Consider the following 23,929-nt stretch of genomic DNA (forward strand, 5'->3'; position numbering starts at 1 on the left):
GTTTTGGCTTTTGGACAGCTGATGAGACAAAAGAAGACAGTTAAAGACTTTTTTTAACACTTTTCTGCCAATTTAGAAACAAAATGACGACGTAATTGGTAATAAAAGTAAAAGTTATTTGCGTTTCCTTACGTAGAACTGTTAGTTAATGGACAGAATTTAGTTTATTGGTTCATTAAGAAGCAAAACAATGTGTTTCAGTGTTTCATATCTTCATAAACTAAATATTTAATCTCACTTTGATGGATAATTTTCACTTTTGATCAAATAGATTAAATTCTACATCACTCAGTGGAGTTATTAGAAGATAAATAAGGAGTTTTATTCCATTAGAGACTCAGAAGAGTTATTTAATGAGTCTCACTGTGTGTTAAATTAATTATAACAGCAGATAAAATGTCCCAGTGCAGTAAAATGAGTGTTTCCATGTGATGCTACTTGATTCTTCCACTCACTGTTAGAACAACATGAGCACGACTCTGCGTCTCAGTTATCTATTGTTGACTTTAAGGAGACGAGGGACAGGAAGAGGAAGTGACTCCCTGCCAGCGAGGAGACGCTCCGCAGGAAAAACACGACTTCCTGAAACACTGAAGAGAAAGAAAATCGCTCCATCACACAAATATATAACCGGCTTCTTCTTAAGAGCTTCAGCTGAACGTGAGTCTGAAAACACAAAACTAATAATCACAGTGAAGAAGAACTAAGTGATTTTATCAGGATGAAATATAAAAAACACTAAGTTCAGTTTATTGTTTATGACTCAGTGAGGTTTAGTTTAAATTTAAAGGGTTAAAATGTGAAAATAAACGTATGAATAACTTCACACACTTTTTTGGTGGACCCAGCATCAAATTTCTGCTTTTAATCCATTTAGAGAGAATATATTAGAGGATTATGGTTACCATGGAGACCAGGAAACATTTACATGTTTTAAATGAAGTCATTATTAGTATAAGTCCACTTAAACACACTGTAGCTGATCACATATTTAATATCGATCATTCTTTTGTGGTTACACCATTTGACATGTTCAGGAGCATTCAGTCTTTTGGTATAAAATGGGTCAAATGTCATTTCAAATCTCTCTTATTGATCTTTTTTTAATATATTGATTATATTGAACTGGTCGTAACCTCCATGATGTCTTGCTGCGGAGTTCAGTCTGAATTTATCTATAACCTTTGTGTCGTCCTCCCTTCCTTCCTTTCTTCCTTCCTTCCTTCCTTCCTTCCTTCCTTCCTTTCCTCCCTTCTTTCTTTTACTTTCTCTATCCCTACCTTTCTCCCTTCCTTCCTTCCTCGCCTCTTTCTTTCCTTTCTTCCTCCCTCCTTTCCTTCCTTCTTCCTCCCTTCCTTCTTCCTCCCTACCTTCCCTCAGCCCTTCCTCCCTTCTTTCTTTCCTTCCTTCCTTCTTCCCTTCCTTCTTTCTTCCTTCCTTCCTTCCTTCCTCCTTTCCTTCCTTCTTCCACCCTTCCTTCCTTGACTCGAGGACAACAGGAGGGATAAAACCAAAGTACATTTTAACAAACCTGATGCTGCTTTTAAATCTAGTTTAACTGAGGTCACCAGGCTTGTTTGGGCCTAAACTCTTTATTTATGTAATATATATATATATATATATATATTATATAAATGAGGTGTGGAGTATGAGAGTTTGACCCGTGGTTGAGTGTTTTAGGGTTTGGGGATGATGTCATGGCTCAGAGATCAGCTGTTTGTGATTAGATGATGTTACTATGTGACAGTGTCTCAGTCTTTTCATCCTGTGGTGGAAAGTTTGTTTGTCTGCAGGTTATTTATTAACTTCACTTCCTCTCGGCTTCATTTACCTGAACAACAAAAACACAGCGAGGCGTTCACTGTCTGGAATATAAAATCTGAAATCTGAGTTTTACCTGAGTGAACGTTGGACTCAGATAGAAACACTGGCTCTGTTTTATTCAGACCAGTTTAAGATCTTATTAAAATGAATCTCGTATATATAAATATCAGGATTTTAAACCTGTTTGATAAGAAAGTTTTTTGTTTTCTTTCATTTTTTTTCTTTATAATTTGTTTAGTTTTTATTTCTTTTCTTTATAGCGTCACTTGTTCTGTTTTATTATCAGCTGTGAAACACTTTGAACTTCATTAACCTGAATGAAAGCTGCTGTTTGAAAGTTTTACTGATAGAGAAACCAGTTTAATTCATTTAAATTTGGTGTTTTGGTTGTTTTACAGGTTTTATGTGTAATTTAGCCTGAAAACCAACATTTAGACGAGCAGTTAAACAGAAATCAGATGTTAAATCTAATCTGTTCATCTGTTAATCTGTTAATCTATAATCTATATCAAACTGAATTTATGGGTCAGATGTGAATCTATGAAAGAAGACGCATTAAATCTGTGCTGATGGATCATGAGTCTGAGTCCTGTCATGTGACCTCAGCACCAAACAAACCTCAACTTGCGTTTCTTAAAATAAAAAAAGAGAAACCAGATCAGCTGTCTCAGTGAGCAGAGTTTAACATTTAACTTTAATCTTTAAAAACATTTAAATCACATCAGTGAAGCGACGTCGGTCGGTTCCCAACACGAACATCTGAGCCACTTTTTCTTATTCAAAGATAAAAATCTAACCAAACATTTAGAAATGAAGCACAGACAGTCTCTCAGGCATCGTCAGCCTCTCAGTGTTTCGTCCTCACAGCAGCACGCACGGCTTCTTGCTGACGACCGGCTGCGGGTTGAGGAAGGACCTCACCGCCTCCACGAACACGTCTTTGATGCCGTCCTGGTTCAGGGCCGAGCACTCCAGGTAGCGGACCGCGTGGATCTGCCGGGCGAGCGCCGCCCCCTGCTGGTGGGTGACGGGAACCTGGTTCTGCTCCTTCAGCTTCCTCTGAGTCTCGCCGTCGTTCCGCAGATCGCTCTTAGTGCCGACCAGGAGGATGGGAACGCCGGGACAGTGGTGGGACACCTGGGGAGGACGAGGATGAGGAGGACGAGGAGGACGTGGAGTAGGAAGAGGAGGAGGAAGAGGATCAACATCAGTGAACAGTAAGAGTCACAGTTACAAGAATCAGAATAATAATTCATGTTCTAGCATCATGACCAAACCATCCACACCAACAACTATAAATCATAATTTTATTGTTTTTCCTTTCGTTAACTGAGTTTCTGTTGCTATGGTGTTTTGTGTGGTTCTTGTTTCCTTCCTCATGTATTTAGTGCTTGTTTCTACTCACCTACCCGATATCTGTCGACTCTTTCTAGTGTTTGTAGTCTTTGCGTTGGACTATCACAGCGTCAGCAGATCGAAACTAACCAATGTCTAAAGTCTTCTCTTTGAGATTAGTAACATGAAGTGTGTGTGTGTGTAATGATTCCTCCTGTTCATACTGAGCATTAGATCCTTCATCATGTTTACAGGAAGTGATGGAGGACTAAACCCACAGTCCTCCTTCTGTGGAAACATGGATTTAAAAGTTGATCTGAAGCTAATATGAAGCTTCAGAGTCTGAATGAGTCAAATCTTCATCTTCTATGTTTCAGCGTTACAGTGTTTTTACTAGCAAAGTCTTTTTGTTACTATACTTCCACCACAGAGAAACAGGAAACACTAAGAGGGAATCTGATGCTAAAAACACTGTAAATGTGTCAGATATCACTGATATGACTAACTCACACTGATGAAGCTCAATAGAAGCTAATCAGAGACTTTAAATGATACAGTCCTCCATCACTGAACACTGGAAGCAAGGAGATCTTCTAATAGTCAGTATGAACAGAAGGAAAACCTCTTGGCTGGGGTTAGTCTTTTAATATTGGACACTTTGAGCTTCCAGGTTGATTGGACGCTTCAGTAACAGTTAAGTTGAGTTTGATATGAATTCACAGTTTCACACTTGTTTAAATGACTGGTTTAAGTTCTGGTTGCTCTACTCTCTTAGTATGGTAGTGTGTTGTCAGGCAGGTGTGTGACCTCTGACCTCAGGATGCCACTTGTGTTTGACGTTCTCGTAGGAGGCGGGGCTCGAGATGGAGAAGCAGATGATGAAGATGTTGGTCTGCGGGTAAGACAGCGTCCTCAGCCGGTCATACTCCTCCTGACCCGCCGTGTCCCACAGGTTCAGACTGACCACCCTGCCGTCCACCGTCACCTGAACACACCACACACACGCACACACACACACGTACGTTATCCTAGGGCACTTTTGGTGTATTTATATTTTGGCTTTTTCTCATTTTAAACACTAATAATTTAACACAATAACTGATTTTTTTGTTCTGTCCAACATTTTAAACCAAATCTCTAAACTTTGTAGTTTTAATATAATAAACTGTGAGTTTGTTGGTTCCTGGTGAGCAGTTTTATAATTATATATTTATATTTATAATGACCTGACTGCTGTAGTTGTCGAACACGGTGGGAATGTACTCTTTGGGAAAAGCTCCAGTGGTGTAGGAAATGAGGAGGCAAGTCTTCCCCACAGCTCCGTCACCCACAACCACACACTTTATACTCTGCATGATGACCTTTGACCCCTTCTGCTACCTGCAACACACACACATGCACACAGATTGAAAATGGACCTTGTGAGGACTTCATAGAAACAGCATGGGACTCTAAATACTGTTTTTACAATCACTTTTTATTTCTATAAGTTTTCACGTCACAGATTAAACGACAGAATTAAAACAGGTAAAAACTCAATCAGTTGATTGTGAAGCTGCTGCTCAGCAGGTGTGCTTGATTTTTACTGTAACTGCATTAACCGGGTGGAGACATTGATAATATTACTCACAGGAGGCTGAACTGAAGAAAGAAATGACAAGTCGTAACGTTTAATGTGTCGTCTAAAAGAACAAGAGAAATTTATAACTGAGAATCTGAGAATACAGGTCAATAATACAGTCCCAACCTAGTCCCAAACTAGTCCCAAACTAGTCCAAAATGAATCCCAAACTAATCCCAAGCCAGTCCCAAACTAATCCCAAACAAGTTCCAAACTAGTCCCAAACTAGCCCCAAACTAATCCCAAACCAGTCCCAAACTAGTCCCAAACTAGTCCCAAACTAATCCCAAACTAGCCCCAAACTAATCCCAAACTAATCCCAAACTAATCCCAAACTAGCCCCAAACTAATCCCAAACTAGCCCCAAACTAATCCCAAACAAGTCCCAAACTAGTCCCAAACTAGTACCAAATGAATCCCAAACCAGTCCCAAACCAGTCCCAAACTAGTCCCAAACCAGTCCAAAATGAATCCCAAACTAGTCCCAAACTAGTCCCAAACCAGTCCCAAACTAATCCGAAACTAGTCCCAAACCAGTCCAAAATGAATCCCAAACCAGTCCCAAACCAGTCCCAAACTAATCCCAAACTAATCCCAAACTAGTCCCAAACTAATCCCAAACTAGCCCCAAACTAATCCCAAACTAGTCCCAAACTAGTCCCAAACCAGTCCCAAACTAGTCCCAAACTAATCCCAAACTAATCCCAAACCAGTCCCAAACCAGTCCCAAACTAGTCCCAAACTAGTCCCAAACTAGTCCCAAACTAGCCCCAAACCAGTCCCAAACTAATCCCAAACTAGTCCCAAATGAATCCCAAACTAGTCCCAAACCAGTCCCAAATGAATCCCAAACTAGTCCCAAACTAGTCCCAAACCAGTCCCAAATGAATCCCAAACTAGTCCCAAACCAGTCCCAAACTAGTCCCAAACCAGTCCCAAACCAGTCCAAAATGAATCCCAAACTAGTCCCAAACTAGTCCCAAATGAATCCCAAACAAGTCCCAAACTAGTCCCAAACCAGTCCCAAATGAATCCCAAACTAGTCCCAAACCAGTCCCAAATGAATCCCAAACTAGTCCCAAACCAGTCCCAAACTAGTCCCAAACTAGTCCCAAACTAGTCCCAAACTAATCCCAATCTAATCCCAAACTAGTCTCAAACTAGTCTCAAACCAGTGTGGCAGCAGTGGAGGCCACTTCTAATGAGGGGGAGGGTATAAAGAGCATAAAGGGTATAAACGGATAGCCAAATTATGGGATGCCCTTGTTGCGTTACCGGAACGAGGAAGCAGCTGTCACCATGGCGACATTATGCTATTTCACACTTTACGCAGCCTCATGAGTCACTCTGTGTTTTCCACTGTGAACACATAACGTGTAAACCAGCAGAACCAGAAGTGAGGAAACTTTGACTTGTTTGAATGTATTTTTCTGTGGGCTGTGATGCATTCAGATGTTCGTGAATTTGATACTTATCTTTTCACACCACACATTCTGACATTTAGTTTGAGAAGTGAAGTTAGTGTGAGGAGGTAAAAGTGTGTTTGATCTAAAGTATCTGACAGAACAGAAAGTCTGAACTCTTATTATTTGTGTGTTGTTTCCTCCGTTTTACTGTTGCACTTCTTATCAGGGCGATCGTCTCTGTTTCTGGGTTTCACAGCTTACAGTCTGCATTCATTTGACTTGGATGACCCTTAAAATGGGGAAGTTCCACAAACGAAGGGGGAGTGGATGGAGCGAGGGGAGAGGGGAGAGGGGAGAGGGGCTGGTTTGGGTCTGGGCCAAGGTTTCATAGGGACACAGATTTGACCCGTTTCTGTGTTGAGTAAAGAAGTTTCTGCTCGTTGATATACTTCCATATTAAATTCTACTTTTTTCTAAGTTTTCAAAGTTCAATCCATCCGTACATGTTGGAGCTGAATCAGACATTGTAAACAACACATGGTAACATCTTAGTAACCATGACTACACTACGGATGGCAGCATGAGCCAACATCAGTTCCTCAGCAAGGTAGAAAAAACATTCACAAATGAAGCGTTCAGAGCAGGTTGAAGTCCTGAGTTTGGACTTGCAGGCAGAATTCATACCTATGTTCATTTCAAGTGTCTGAACTTTGATCATGTTTAACATCCGACATCAGAACAGGAAATAAATGACAGAAAGCACTAAAAGCAGAAGATGTTGCCTTTAAGGTGCCAGGACACAGTAACTATAGAAAGATGAATGCTTGAAACAAACACATTGGAGACAGTTTCCTGGTGAGAATATTTACAGTAAACATCAACACAACATCAACACAACATCTACACAACATATACACAACATCAACACAACATCTACACAACATATACACAACATCACCTGTCTGTTTACCTGCAGCGAGTCTGATTGGTTAACTCGTCGTGCTCGAGCTGTCAGAGACGCTTCAGTTTCCTTCAGTTAACACAGTTTGTTCAGAGACACGTGACGTCCCATCGTCTGCCTGCAGGGAGGGGGGGGGCAGAGGGGGGACAGAGGGGGAAAAGGGGGGGCAGAGGGGGGGACAGAGGGGCGGGAGTGTGTCCGCCGTCAGTATTTGTGTTTATGGAAATGATCGCTGCAGAAGGAAATGACCTCCAAACAAAACAGAGATGTTATCATGCACACACGCACACACACACACACACACACACACACACACACACACACACACACACACACACACACACACACATACACACACACACACACACACAGAAGTCAGTGTGTGTTAAAATTTTATTTATATTTACGAGACAGAGAGACAATTGGTCAGATATTCTGTCTCTTTCCGTTCGTACTTTGGTCTAATTTTAAGAAACAAGTCAGTGATGAAAAATGCAGCAGTTGAAGAATAATGATAGCAGTTCTAGTAGTAGTAGTAGTAGTAGTAGTAGTAGTAGTAGTGTTTATAGTAGTAGTATTAGTAGTACTAGTAGTAGTAGTTGTAGTAGTAGTAGTAGTGTTTATAGTAGTAGTAGTAGTAGTAGTAGTAACAGCAGTAGTAGTAGTAGTAGTAGTAGCAGTAGTAGTAGTAACAGCAGTAGTAGTAGTAGTAGTAGTAGTAGTTGTAACAGCAGTAGTAGTAGTAGTAGTAGTAGTAGTAGTAGTAGTAGTAACAGCAGTAGTAGTAGTAGTAGCAGTAGTTCTAGTAGTAACAGCAGTAGTAGTAGTAGTAGTAGTGTTTATAGTAGTAGTATTAGTAGTACTAGTAGTATAATATAATGCTAGATGCAGTATTTTGTGTTGTACTGTTTAAATTCCTGTTAGACTGTCAGGTGTTTCTGTTATTTTGTCCAAGGCTGTGTCCGAGTATCCAGTGTCTGAGTTCTCCCAAAGCTCACATCAGGTTCCTCAGATGATCTCTGAGTCGTCCAAGTTAGAGAGTTACTAAACACCTTAGAGACCAGATACAACCTTGATCCAAGACACCAAAGCCAAGTTCATGCTAGAGTCCCATTGGTCCTTTTAAGGTTATGTCCGAGTCACCGAGTCATGCCAGTTACTGTCTGAGTCGCTTCGGCCATGTTGGACTCGACCAGGTCGCTTTCACACCACTAGTTAGATTATTTGGCACCAGGCAGTAAAACAGTTACTAGGTAGCATACAGGCTGCGGCCCGCGTTCACACCTGCAAACGAATCAAGATCGGTCCGATTGACGTTCCCTCATCTTCCGGTAGGTCCGCATTTGGTGTGGACCCGAGTGCGATTGATGCTTTCACACCAACAAAAACCAACCGAACTAAGAGCTTTTGGTCCGAATCGACTGTTTAGTGTGAAAGCGCCCTTAGTCACACTTGTCGTATGTCACAAAGACCTTGTCTGAGTCGACCAGGTCATGTCCAAGTCTCTAAAATCATGTCAAAGTTACCTAGGAGACATGATTTGGCTTTGGTCCAAGTTACTCAGATCATGTTGGAGTCATAGAGGCCAAAGAGAAATCATGCAGTTCATGTCGAAGTCAGCAAACTTGTGTCCAAGTGACCAGAGTCATGTTGGACTCAACCAAGTTATTTCTAAGTCTGAGCCACCAACAGGTCACGACAGAGTTTATAAGATGATGTCACACTGGAGGTCATCACTAAAGTTAATGTCCGAGTTATATTATGTCTGAAACACAGAAAATCATATCAGAGTCCTTTAAGGCCATCTCTGAACCAGAGGTCAGAGGTCATGTCCATGTTACCCAGATCAAGTATGAGCCACCAAAACCAAATAAATCACGTCTGAGAGCCCTACCCCTACATCCAGACTGAACAGCTCATCTCCAAATCACCCAGATTACTTTCATTACTTTTACTTTTACTATTACAGCAAAGATTACGTCCGAGCCGCCATCAAGTCAGAGTCAGCTCAGGTCATGAGAGTCAGACGGTTATTATAAATAATATACTGTATATATCAGTCTGAGTGAAACAGCAAAGAAAAAGAAGACCAATAATAGAAACCACAAACTAAGAACAGGAGAGTCACACCAGCTGAGTCTTTCAGTGTAGGTGTTTTTAGTTTCAGTTTCATGTTCATTTGACTGCCAGTGTCTGAAAGTAGAAAATAAAAAGGTAAAGATTTGATAGGAAAGTGAACATATGATCATAACTGCAGCGTACTGAGTGCTGAACAATGAAACAGTGACTGTGAGTCTGCAGATGTCTGGATAGAGAAAGTGGCTCAGCCCAGACTCAGGGGACGGCGACCCCACCCTCCCCTCTCTGTTTCTGGGCGGAGGTCTGCTGATCTCACTGCTGCTGGAAGCTTTAACCTCTGATCTCACACTGTTTTTACTTTTTTTATTTCCTCCTGACTCTCCTGAACTTCTCCTTGTCATGTTTCCTGCTCAGAGCCAAACCGACAACATGTTAGTCCGTCTCTCAATACTGTCCTCCTCTGTCTGTGTGTGTCAGCTCCAAGCTCATTGGTTCCTATTAGCTTATTGGTTCCTAGAGCTTTAAAATAACCTCACAGATGTAAAGTCTCATTGTTAAAATATTCAGCTTCTTGTTTTTACTTCCTTACTTTCCTGATGAGATGATGTCAGCTCATCACACCTGTAAACATCCATCCTTTCTCTTGGAGGAAGGGGTTGGGTGGGGGGGGGGGGGGGCAGGAGCTAAAACAGCCTGTTTCAGACAGAGGCTGAACTGAGCGGCTGCATAAAGGACCAGTAGAAGATAAATAAGGAGTTTTTAACTATAAATCATGTAAAGATATTCTAGTAGAGACACAGATTATTAATATAGAGCTGGGGATCTTATTTAAACTAGGATTGAAAGCAAGTACAAACACCTGACATGACTTGTGGTCTTGGGAATTGTAATTAACCTTAATTAGACTTCAGAGTATGAGTCAGTCTGCTGTCTGTACTTCCCCTGTGCTCTAAGCTCAGAGAGAACCTTTAAAAACAGCTCAAAAATATTTAGTTTCATGTTTAAAAAAGGCTTGAACAGCTGGTCACTGTAGTTTTTAACAAACAAAGAAGAAGAAATAGTCCATTTGTTTTGGGACTACTTTCAGCGGCGGATGAATCCAGTTTGGTATTTCTGTTGTTAATCGTTTCGTAGTGGAGGTTTGCAGCACAGATGAAAGACTTATATCAGGCTTTGGTTAAACACGCAATACTACAAACACATAAAACAATAAACATTTGAGGAAAAATTAGGCAACAGCTCGTCAGTAAAAACAAGCGATAGTAAAACATCTCTCACCTAAAATAGAAATGTGTTGCCGTAGAGACGAGGAAGACCAGTGAAAGAAACGTCTCAAATGTTGTAACTATGACATTTGGTAACGCAGATGTAGTTGGAAAAAAGGAAGTTTTCAGTAGAAAATTGTCATTGTGGTTTCATGTTGAAATAAAGAAGCAACAGAAAACTGAACTCAGACGAGCTGTTTGCGGGTTTTTGAGCGTAAAGGAATAGTTCAACATTTTGGGAAATGCACTTCGGCGGCTCCACATCTTCTAATCTTAACTCTCAGACACAAATTAAAAGCATTTCCTAAAATCTAAAAGTATTCTGCTGATGTATCTGAAACTTTAACTTCCTACAGTGTTTCGGATGTTGGTTTCAGCTCATTGAACAAACAGACACATGCTGTTATTTTAGAGGAGTGACCACAATGAGGATGTTAACAGGAACAACCGAGACGCTGACCATGCTTCTCTGGTCGCCGTGACGACAGTGTTCCACCCCTTCGGTTCGCACTCGACCGTCTCAACAGATATCAGAGGGACGTTCATGTTTCCCCCCAGAGGATGAATCATTTTGGTGAATCCTCTGACTTTTCCTCCAGCTCCACCAAAAAGGTTAAAAATGTCAATTTGTCCATGACACATATTTAAAGGCCAGTTTATTTTTTCTCCTTCTTTGTCGTCTTTGTTCTCATTTATTTGGGAAGATGTGAAGTTACAAAAGGCTCCAGCAGCAGAGCATCCAATCCGGCCCACTTTCTTTTCCTCCCTCCCTCCCTCCCTTCCCTCCTTCCATCTATGCTTCCTGTCTTCTTTTCCTTCTTTCCACCTGTCCTTCCTCCTTCCTGTCCCTTTCTTCCTTCCTTTCATCTTTCCTTCCCTCATTCTGTCCGTCCGTCCTTCCCCCCCCTTCCATCTTTCCTTCCTTCCTTTTTTCCTTCCCCCCTTCCATCTTTCCTTCCTGTTTTCTTCTCTCTTTCTTTTCTTACATCTTTTTAGTGGTCCGGCCCACATCAGATCAAATTGGACTGTGTGTGGCCCTTGAATGAAAATGAGTTTGACACCTCTGCTTTAAAATAACCATTTGTTACCCCAAATCTTGTTTTCTTCCAAAACCTCAGACGCCCAAAAAACAACGTATAGATTCATCTAGTAACCAACAGTTGACCTTTAACCCCTGTGGTTATTATTGTCACCATGACAACGAAGGTGGCCTAACTTTAATCCACAACACGTTTCTCTAACCTTAACAAAGCTAAACCCAACCAGAGCTTTAACATCTGTCACATCGTTAAATACATACAGCAGAGGCTCCACGTTAGAAAACTGGAGTCACATGATCAAACCACAGATCTGGAGTTTTTAAAAAGGTCTTTAAAATGTCGTAGAACACGTAGTTTAACTTATAGCTCGAGTCCAGACGGTGAAACTGAACCAACACGAGTTCAGCTGCAGTTCCTCTAACGGCCACTAGATGCTGCTCCACAAAACTCGAACAGAACAAACACTGACTTCTAGTCAGAGTTAGTCATATATACAGATAGTCATATATACAGGAGAGGAATATTTGTAAATGAACTGCAGTTTGCTGTTTTTATATTAATTGAGCGTGTGTGACGTCCATGCTGTCTTGCTGCGGACATGCAACTTTTGTCTGATTTGACTGTTAATGAAGCATAAAGTATAAATGATCACCCAATTCTGTGTTAGACCTTTATAGACAACTTCATTCCAACTTATTATCACAAGTTTTACACATATATGTTTGTAAATGATGGTCAATGGGCCTCATTTAAATTAAAGTATAACTCATGTTTGAGGTATGCTGATGAGGCTCATTCAGGCTCAATAACATCTGAAGGCATCAGCTCTGCCTTCTGTTCAATAAGCTGCTGCTGCTTCTTAGTACTTAGTTGACCTGAATGTACTCATATAGGACACTTTCTACTTTTAGTGGTTTTCTGTTATTTGTATCCTGTTCTGGGTCAAAGCTCAGAAACTTGAGGTGAACATTTGCAGAAAAGTGTGACAGTTTTTCTCCTGATGAGCTGAGACATTTGGAGTAAAGGAGGAGGGAAAGGAGTGAGATACTACAAATGCTTATTGTGCTTTGTGTTTTATGTTTTATGTGTTTCATGTAGTTCGACCGCAGAGTTTCATTGAAGCAGGTGTCATATATATATAAATATATTTAAATATATGCTTGGACTGTTCGAGCATAGACCGAGCCACGCAGTCAGTACAGTCAACACAAAACGAAACGCTGGTTATTTCTGCATCTCGGCCAAAGTGACCAAAGCACCATCAGTAAAGATGTTTGAAGGCAGGAAGAACATTTTAAGAGACATTAAAACATCTTTGTAGACAACGACACCAAAGCAGCAGCAGCAGCAGCAGCAGCAGGTCTAATAGCAGATCAGAGGAGGAACAGTCAGACTGTCAGAGGAAGAAACAAATAAAACACGTTAAGAAAAAAGAGGAAGAGTAATCAGATCAGTAACCTACAGCCGCTGAAAGTGACTGAAACACACTCATTGTGTAAAAGACTAAGCTTCCTCTCAGCGTGCGTGTGTGTGTGTGTGTGTGTGTGTGTGTGCGTGTGTGTGTGTGTGTGTGTGTGTGTGTGTGTGTGTGTGTCTGTGTCTGTGTGTGTGTGTGTGTGTGTGTGTGTGTGTGTGTGTGTGTGCGTGTGTGTGTGTGTGTGTGCGTGTGTGTGTGTGTGTGTGTGTAAAGTGTGAAACTAAAAAAAGCAGCCTAGTGTTTTTTGGTGATGCCAGTTAATCATTAGCATAACATGTTAAATATAAGTTAGAGAAATGAGAATATTGCCATGAGTCATTAAAGGAAAAACTGTCACAGCATCCGACGCTGAGCTCAGACCTCAGTGAGTCAAACTACGGCAACAAATTTAGGACATATTAGATGAGATATGGTTTATTTATAGACCACAGACATCCAAAAATATGCAACAAATTACAACTTAACACTGATAAAGTCTACGGGCGAGGGCGGCTTTATAGTCTGATACTAATATGGGAAGATTGTGTTTGGGTTTTTTTTTTATATTAGTGTTTTTGGACATGAGTCAAAAAGGTGATAAATTAGACGATAAGAAAATATTCAGACAATATCAAAAACATACCAAAGACTGTTTTTTAGATGACTATGTGAGAATTTGTGATGATTTTCTACTTTTTTCCTTTCAGTCGACAAATCTCAACTAATCTTCCTCAAACTTTCTCTGTTCAAACCTCACAAGCTGCTCAGGTCAAATTTAGCCGAGTAAAAACACCACAAATGACTTTTATTCTGAAATTTGATGACTTTTCCTAAAGTGGCCCAAAATGCACAAAAATCAAAATATATTAAATGTTTGTCCATTGAGGCTGCTCTGGTTAAATGTGACCTGTTTTGACATTTAACAGCTTGTAAAATCACCCAAAATCTTTTATTCTGAAATTTGATGACTTTTCCTTAAAAGTGGTCCAAAATAAAATGCTATATTTAGTATAGATGCTCCAAATGTTAGTCCATTGAGGCTGTTCTGGGTCAGATTATCTCTGTATCTATGTCCATGTGTTAGTGAAATGAATAGTTAATAGTTTTAATAAGATAGTAGTTATGAGGATGAAGACTGATGGCTCTAATGGTTCTACAATAAACCCCACACTTCCACAAAGCTCTGCTCATTTTACCTTTACATATATAATAACATTTAAACACCAAAAAGAGATGAAAACATGACTTAAAGAGACAAAAACCCTAAAAACGACCAAAAACAGACTAAAAAGAGACTTAAATTGACTAAACAAACCCAAATGCTTCCAAAAAGAGAAAAAACAACCGTAAGTTAGTTTGAGTGACAGCTGCCATCTAGTTACCGTAGCAACGTAGAGATGGAGTGACTGAAGAGACTCAAAACTACCAAAAAGAGACATTTAAATCATTATTGCTATGTTATATTTTCATGTCTGAGGTAAAATAGGACATGATATTGTGTGATAGGAGCTGTTTAGTCTCTCTGCTCTCTGAAACATGAATCAAGGTTTAATCACATTTATTGATCAGTCAGATTATTGATTATTGATGCTTTCTAAACACATCTGTGCTTCAACATTTGGTATAAAGACTTTTTATGAGGAGAACAAACTGTGAGGAGACAATATGAACAGTATGAGAGGAGAGAATATGAACAGTATGAGAGGAGAGGATATGAACAGTATGAGAGAATATGAACAGTATGAGAGGAGAGAATATGAACAGTATGAGAGGAGAGAATATGAACAGTATGAGAGAATATGAACAGTATGAGAGGATATGAACAGTATGAGAGGATATGAACAGTATGAGAGGGTTAATACTGGATACTACATTTCCCATATACAACTTAACAGTGTTTAAATTCCTTATTTAATTTCACTTCTGAAACTACTTCTGTTTTTTTTTTATTTTAATGGATCTTTAATGGTCTTCAGTGACAGTCAGCACATTTTAAATTAGAACTCGACCAAGAAAGAAAGAAAGGTTTATTCCCTTTGAGCCACTTAGAGGTTTTTAATATTAATAATTTAGAGTTAACAGCTTAACAGTGATCAAGAAAATGGCAAAGTAGATCCACCTCGACATGAGAACAGTACCAATGAACAGAGGTCTGAGTGTGACATCAACAGTTACAGACGCTCCGGACACAGTTTGAGGATTTCTGGTGAAACGGGGCTGATGGGAAATGCGGTCTAAATTTAAACCAACCAAAAGTACCATCTCACAGAGAGAGAGAGAAGCAGTTTGACCGGTTTGTATGTGAATGTTTCAGGAAGTAACAAACAGCCACAGTTTCGTCTCGTCAGCTGTGTTCTCACTCTCTATTTTTATTTAATCTCGCAGGTTTAGAAACACTCTCCTGACCAGAGGAGGAACTGTGTCGTCCTGCAGCTGAAGCTTCAACGGGACAATCTCTTAAATTAGAGCTACGAGTTTTACACCTGCTCTGACAGATGACAGCAGACAGTAGATTTCTGGTATTTTTAAGGACAAAAATAGGAAATGTACAAGTGCAGGCAGGTGGTGGACGAAATAGGAAAAAATATATTAAGAAAATGCTGAATACTGGATTTTTTAACTAGTTCTTGTTGATAGATATGTTTCTAACAACACCGGTTTCTCATGGAAACAGCCAGAACTGTGGAGCAACTGGGAGGATAACAGACCAAACCAGGGCTAAAACACCAGAGAATAACAGACCAAACCAGGGCTAAAACACCAGAGAATAACAGACCAAACCAGGGCTAAAACACCAGAGAATAACAGACCAAACCAGGGCTAAAACACCAGAATAACAGACCAAACCAGGGCTAAAACACCAGAGAACAACAGACCAAACCAGGGCTAAAACACCAGAGAATAACAGACCAAACCAGGGCTAAAACACCAGAGAATAACAGACCAAACCAGGGCTAAAACCCCAGAGAATAACAGACCAAACCAGGGCTAAAACACCAGAGAATAACAGACCAAACCAGGGCTAAAACACCAGAGAATAACAGACCAAACCAGGGCTAAAACACCAGAGAATAACAGGCCAAACCAGGGTTAAAACACCAGAGAATAACAGGCCAAACCAGGGCTAAAACACCAGAGAATAACACACCAAACCAGGGTTAAAACACCAGAATAACACACCAAACCAGGGCAAAAACACCAGAGAATAACAGACCAAACCAGGGCTAAAACACCAGAGAATAACAGACCACACCAGGGCTAAAACACCAGAATAACAGACCTAACCAGGGCTAAAACACCAGAGAATAACAGACCAAACCAGGGCTAAAGCACCAGAGAATAACAGACCAAACCAGGGCTAAACTACCAGAGAATAACAGACCAAACCAGGGCTAAAACACCAGACCAAACCAGGGCTAAAACACCAGAGAATAACAGACCAAACCAGGGCTAAAACACCAGAGAATAACAGACCAAACCAGGGCTAAAACACCAGACCAAACCAGGGTTAAAACACCAGAATATCAGATTGACTAAACCAAGGTTTAAAAATAGAGAAATATTAAAAAGACTAAAATAACTCTCTATATGAGACCAAATCAAAGCTAAAACACAGAAGCCACACGGCTCTAATATAACATATTATTTCACACTCTGTATATTTTTATACAGAGAGTTTGTAGCATCAGTGTTGTGAGGATAATGAGTTTCTTCCAGTCTGTTTAAAGTGAGTCTTTGAGAGCCAACAGCCCTGCAGAGTTTCAGTCAGCAGGAGTTTCTGAAGGTTTTTCTGCCATAGAGGAAACAAATTAATGATGAGTGTAAATGAAGTCTTTGCTGCAGAAACACAGCGATCTTTGAGTCATCTGTCAAACAGCCGAGAGTTACTGCTGTCATAGGTGATCAGAAAATAAACAGGTCAGTGATGTTTATTTGTGTTCATGTGGTTTACTTTTCAAATCTCTCTTATTGATCTTTTTTTAATATATTGATTATATTGAACTGGGTGTAACCTCCATGCTGTCTTGCTGCCGCTGAGTTCAGTCTGAATTTATCTAGAAAACCAACAAAAATACTAAATGTTCATTTTAACAAACCTGATGCTGCTTTTAAATCTAGTTTAACTGATTCATGAATTCATCATATTGCCACACTGATTCGTCACTGAACTGTGAACAGGTGGAGGAAATCCCTCTGACTGCTGAGAGAGTGACTGAAAGGAAAAAAACCCACAAATGTGAGATTTAAATCCTTCCAAAAACCTTAATCTGACAAGAAACAGAAATGCTTCTAATAATCCATCATCAAACAGAAGAACTGTGCAGACAGGCACAGTAAGTACAGTAGGTCAGAGTTGAATAGTTTGAGTCGTAATCTGACTGTTCACTTTCATTTTCTCACATATGAGTTTTTCTGATTGTCTTCCTGGTGGTGTTTTTATCTGTCAGACCTGTGCTCGGTTAGCTGTTCCCAGATCTAAACATGGTGAAGACAATGACCCGACAGAGACTTGCTGACTGTGTCTGACAGAAGCAAAATCCTCCACATTTACCGTATGAAAGCGGAGTTTCCACCCCCAGCAACACCCCAACAAGCAGGCCAAAGAGGAACTGGTCTGTGTTGAAACCGAAACAGGAAGGGTTTGTCCGCCACTCTGTTCATCCCGCAGCATGTGTGAAAAAAAAGAGGTTAATGAGAGTTGTGATCAGCAGTTTATATAAACAGACATACTGCACCCAAACGGCTAAAACACCAGAGAATAACAGACCAAACCAGAGCTAAAACACCAGAGAATACCAGACCAAACTAAGGCTAAAAACAGCAGAGAATAACAGACCAAACCAGGGCTAAAACACCAGAGAATAACAGACCAAACCAGGGCTAAAACACTAGAATAACAGACCAAACCAGGGCTAAAACACCAGAGAATAACAGACCATACCAGGGCTAAAACACCAGAGAATAACAGACCAAACCAGGGCTAAAACACCAGAGAATAACAGACCAAACCAGGGCTAAAACACCAGACCAAACCAGGGCTAAAACACGAGAGAATAACAGTCCAAACCAGGGCTAAAACACCAGAGAATAACAGACCAAACCAGGGCTAAAACACCAGAGAATAACAGGCCAAACCAGGGCTAAAACACCAGAATAACAGACCAAACCAGGGCTAAAACACCAGACCAAACCAGGGCTAAAACACCACAGAATAACAGACCAAACCAGGGCTAAAGACCAAACCAGGGCTAAAACACCAGAGAGTAACAGACCAAACCAGGGCTAAAACACCAGAGAGTAACAGACCAAACCAGGGCTAAAACACCAGAATAACAGACCAAACCAGGGCTACAACACCAGAGAATAACAGACCAAACCAGGGCTAAAACACCAGAGAATAACAGACCAAACCAGGCCTAAAACACCAGAGAATAACAGACCAAACCAGGGCTAAAACACCAGACCAAACCAGGGCTAAACTACCAGAGAATAACAGACCAAACCAGGGCTAAAACACCAGAGAATAACAGACCAAACCAGGGCTAAAACACCAGAGAATAACAGACCAAACCAGGGCTAAAACACCAGAATAACAGACCAAACCAGGGCTAAAACACCAGAGAATAACAGACCAAACCAGGGCTAAAACACCAGAATAACAGACCCAACCAGGGTTAAAACACCAGAGAATAACAGTCCAAACCAGGACAAAAACACCAGAGAATAACAGACCAAACCAGGACTAAAACACCAGAGAATAATAGGCCAAACCAGGGCTAAAACACCAGAGAATAACAGACCAAACCAGGGCTAAAACACCAGAGAATAACAGACCAAACCAGGGCTAAAACACCAGAGAATAACAGACCAAACCAGGGCTAAAACACCAGAGAATAACAGACCAAACCAGGGCTAAAACACCAGAGAACAACAGACCAAACCAGGGCTAAAACACCAGAGAATAACAGACCAAACCAGGGCTAAAACACCAGAGAGTAACAGACCAAACCAGGGCTAAAACACCAGAGAATAACAGACCAAACCAGGGCTAACACACCAGAGAATAACAGACCAAACCAGGCCTAAAACACTAGAATACCAGACCAAACCAGGCCTAAAACACTAGAATACCAGACCAAACCAGGGCTAACACACCAGAGAATAACAGACCAAACCAGGCCTAAAACACTAGAATACCAGACCAAACCAGGCCTAAAACACCAGAATAACAGACCAAACCAGGGCTAAAACACCAGACCATACCAGGGCTAAAACACCAGAGAATAACAGACCAAACCAGGGCTAAAACATCAGGGAATAACAGACCAAACCAGGGCTAAAACACCAGAGAATAACAGGCCAAACCAGGGCTAAAACACCAGAGAATAACAGACCAAACCAGGGCTAAAACACCAGAGAATAACAGGCCAAACCAGGGCTAAAACACCAGACCAAACCAGGGCTAAAACACCAGAGAATAACAGACCAAACCAGGGCTAAAACACCAGAGAATAACAGGCCAAACCAGGGTTAAAACACCAGAGAATAACAGGCCAAACCAGGGCTAAAACACCAGAGAATAACAGGCCAAACCAGGGCTAAAACACCAGAGAACAACAGACCAAACCAGGGCTAAAACACCAGAGAATAACAGACCAAACCAGGGCTAAAACACCAGAGAACAACAGACCAAACCAGGGCTAAAACACCAGAGAATAACAGACCAAACCAGGGCTAAAACACCAGAGAATAACAGGCCAAACCAGGGCTAAAACACCAGACCAAACCAGGGCTAAAACACCAGAGAATATCAGACCAAACCAGGGCTAAAACACCAGAGAATAACAGACCAAACCAGGGCTAAAACACCAGAGAATAACAGACCAAACCAGGGCTAAAACACCAGAGAATAACAGACCATACCAGGGCTAAAACACCAGAGAATAACAGACCAAACCAGGGCTAAAACACCAGACCAAACCAGGGCTACAACACCAGAGAATAACAGACCAAACCAGGGCTAAAACACCAGAGAATAACAGACCAAACCAGGGCTAAAACACCAGAGAATAACAGACCAAACCAGGGCTGAAACACCAGAGAACAACAGACCAAACCAGGGCTAAAACACCAGACCAAACCAGGGCTAAAACATCAGAATAACAGACCAAACCAGGGCTAAAACACCAGAGAATAACAGACCAAACCAGGGCTAAAACACCAGATTAACAGACCAAACCAGGGCTAAAACACCAGAGAATAACAGACCAAACCAGGGCTAAAACACCAGAATAACAGACCAAACCAGGGCTAAAACACCAGACCAAACCAGGGCTAAAACACCAGAGAATAACAGACCAAACCAGGGCTAAAACACCAGAGAATAACAGACCAAACCAGGGCTAAAACACCAGACCAAACCAGGGCTAAAACACTGGACTAAAAAGCTAAACTGATTCATATGTTCATATTTACTATTCTGTGGCAGATGAACGATTCACCCCATCAGCTCTAAATTGACGATCTCTGACTTATCTCACTTCCTGTTTTGTTCTTAGAATCCTAAAACTGAAAACTTGACAGATGTTTCCGAGTCTCACGTGAACATTGAGACACTATTTTAGTCACTCCAGTTCTGATTTGACTTTTCTGTGTGTATAATATAATATTCACACGCTTGTATGTCGGATGGTTAAATACAGAGACGACCTTTGACCTTCTGCTGCTTTACGATCATAGATATTATCGTACAGTCACAGCTGACTTCTGGTAATATTGATGGTTCACTCATTTATGTAGTTGATTGATTCCTGCACTATAATTAATATCACATCTGCTATCCTCTAAATGCTGATTGGCGGCCCTTTAATATCTGCACAGGTCTTGGCTGCAGTAGTCCTGTAACACACATTCACTGATATGAGCCATTAAAGGATCATTCTGCTGATGTGGAGACAAACCAACAATGAACTGATCTACTAACAAACCTGATAAATGTGATTCCTCTGTTGTTGTTGCTCAGAAACTGTTAAAAACATGCCAGTGATCACTACTGAGCACGTGCAGTAAAGCTTCAGATCAACAATCTCTGAACTTTGTACTGAAGCTCAGAGAAATTTATGATGTTATTCAGACGTTGAACCTGTAATATTATTATTATTATTATTATTATTACAGCATCGGTCTCCTCTATAATACTGTAATATTGACTTTGACATAAAGTACTGCAGTATTATAGTAAAAGTACTGCAGTATTATAGTGATGTAGTATGCAGTATTACAGTAAAAGTACTGCAGTATTATAGTGATGTAGTATGCAGTATTACAGTAAAAGTACTGTAGTATTATAGTGATGTAGTATGTAGTATTACAGTAAAAGTACTGCAGTATTATAGTGATGTAGTATGCAGTATTACAGTAAAAGTACTGCAGTATTATAGTGATGTAGTATGCAGTATTACAGTAAAAGTACTGCAGTATTATAGTGATGTAGTATGCAGTATTACAGTAAAAGTACTGCAGTATTATAGTGGTGTAGTATGCAGTATTACAGTAAAAGTGTTAGAGCAGCATGTTACTGTTGTAGCTAGTTTACATTACTTTATATACAGTTAGCTAGTTTACGCTACTTTATATACAGTTAGCTAGTTTATACTACTTTATATAAAGTTAGCTAGTTTATACTACTTTATATACAGTTAGCTAGTTTACGCTACTTTATATACAGTTAGCTAGTTTACGCTACTATATATACAGTTAGCTAGTTTATACTACTATATATACAGTTAGCTAGTTTATACTACTTTATATACAGTTAGCTAGTTTACACTGCTTTATATACAGTTAGCTAGTTTACACTACTTTATATACAGTTAGCTAGTTTATAGTACTTTATATACAGTTAGCTAGTTTACGCTACTTTATATACAGTTAGCTAGTTTACGCTACTATATATACAGTTAGCTAGTTTATACTACTTTATATACAGTTAGCTAGTTTACACTGCTTTATATACAGTTAGCTAGTTTATACTACTTTATATACAGTTAGCTAGTTTATAGTACTTTATATACAGTTAGCTAGTTTACACTACTTTATATACAGTTAGCTAGTTTATACTACTTTATATACAGTTAGCTAGTTTATACTACTTTATATACAGTTAGCTAGTTTATACTACTTTATATACGGTTAGCTAGTTTACTACTTTATATACAGTTAGCTAGTTTATACTACTTTATATACAGTTAGCTAGTTTATACTACTTTATATACAGTTAGCTAGTTTACACTACTTTATATACAGTTAGCTAGTTTATACTACTTTATATACAGTTAGCTAGTTTATACTACTTTATATACAGTTAGCTAGTTTATACTACTTTATATACAGTTAGCTAGTTTATACTACTTTATATACAGTTAGCTAGTTTACACTACTTTATATACAGTTAGCTAGTTTAGTCCAGTGGTTCCCAACCTAGGGGTGGGGCCCCTCCAAAGGGTCAGCAGATAAATGTGAGGGCTGCTGAGATGATTAATGGGAAAGAAGAAAAAACAAAGTTCTGATTCACAAATGTGTTTTCAGTTTTTGGACTTTTTCTCTAATCTTTGATTGTTGCTGAAATATTGGATCATTTGAACATTTATTGAAATGAAAGCATGTGAGAAGTTTAGAGGGAAGAATCAGTATTTGGTGGAGCTGTTAGTACCTCTAACTGTACTACAGTAAAGTACTAGTACCTCTAACTGTACTACAGTAAAGTACTAGTACCTCTAACTGTACTACAGTAGAGTACTAGTACCTCTAACAGTGCTACAGTAAAGTACTAGTACCTCTAACTGTACTACAGTAGAGTACTAGTACCTCTAACAGTGCTACAGTAAAGTACTAGTACCTCTAACTGTACTACAGTAAAGTACTAGTACCTCTAACTGTACTACAGTAAAGTACTAGTACCTCTAACTGTACTACAGTTCAAACTAAATGGTTGTGTAGTACTAATGTAGTAATAATACAAGTACAAGTACACTATTACTACATTAGTACTTACAAGTAAGTACAAGTACCTCAGACTGTACTTGAGTAAAAGTACTTAGTTACTTTCCATCTCTGTCATATTCTAATATTAACTTTAATATTTCAGTTTCCTTAAAAAGCTTCGTTCTTTAGACTGACTTCATGTTAAAGTTAAAAGAAGAAGTGAGTGACACACACACACACACACACATACACACACACACACACACACACACACACACACACACACTGGGAGTGGTCCTTCCTGCTGCAGCGTCAACAAACTAACAGATTATTGATCCGGTGGAGAACTGATCGATCAGCTGGCGGGAAATAAAGATCAATACCGAGCTGAAAGTTTAGATAGAAGCAGGAAACACACACACACACACACACACACACACACACACACACACACACACCCACATCCTCATACACACTCACACATCCTCATCCTCACACACACACACACGCACAGCTGATCAGCGGGATGAAGAGCAACTACTCACCGCTCATCAGTCCTCCTGTCCGGACACGCAGCTCCGCAGTCCCGCTCCGTGAGGGTGTGTGTGCCGCTGTCAGTCTGCGTGTGTGTGTGTGTGTGTGTGAGAGAGAGATTGAGAGGATGTGTGTGTGAGTGAGTGAGTGAGTGAGTGTGTGTCTGAGTGTGTGAGGGAGGGACAGCGGATCTCTATCGCAGTGTGAGGCGCGCGGGCGGTGCTAGAGAAGAGGAGGAAGTCCGAGAGGAGAGAGAGAGGAAGTGGTGGAGCAAAGTTTGAGGAAGTTTACTGTTGGCCTGAGTGTGTGTGTGTGTGTGTGTGTTCATGTGTGTGTGTGTGTGTGTGTGTGTTCATGTGTGTGTGTGTGTGTGTGTGTGTACATGTCTTGCTATCATTGTGGGGACCTTGCCTTATAGTTAAGA

General features: G+C 40.2%; 1 protein-coding gene across 1 annotated transcript; it reads right to left on the reverse strand.

Moving 5' to 3' along the window:
* Positions 1-2,504: 2,504 nt before the first annotated feature.
* rhogb (ras homolog family member Gb) lies at positions 2,505-23,661 on the reverse strand. The gene is made up of 5 exons (XM_053332242.1): positions 23,517-23,661; positions 7,157-7,265; positions 4,386-4,539; positions 3,974-4,144; positions 2,505-2,961 (listed from the first exon to the last, which is right to left on the reverse strand). The coding sequence occupies exons 3-5, from the start codon at positions 4,512-4,514 to the stop codon at positions 2,686-2,688; spliced, it is 576 nt and encodes a 191-aa protein (XP_053188217.1). The 5' UTR covers positions 4,515-4,539; positions 7,157-7,265; positions 23,517-23,661; the 3' UTR covers positions 2,505-2,685.
* Positions 23,662-23,929: the final 268 nt, after the last annotated feature.

This window comes from Scomber japonicus, chromosome 13, assembly GCF_027409825.1.
Source record: "Scomber japonicus isolate fScoJap1 chromosome 13, fScoJap1.pri, whole genome shotgun sequence".
In the NCBI taxonomy this organism is placed as follows: Eukaryota; Metazoa; Chordata; class Actinopteri; order Scombriformes; family Scombridae; genus Scomber; species Scomber japonicus.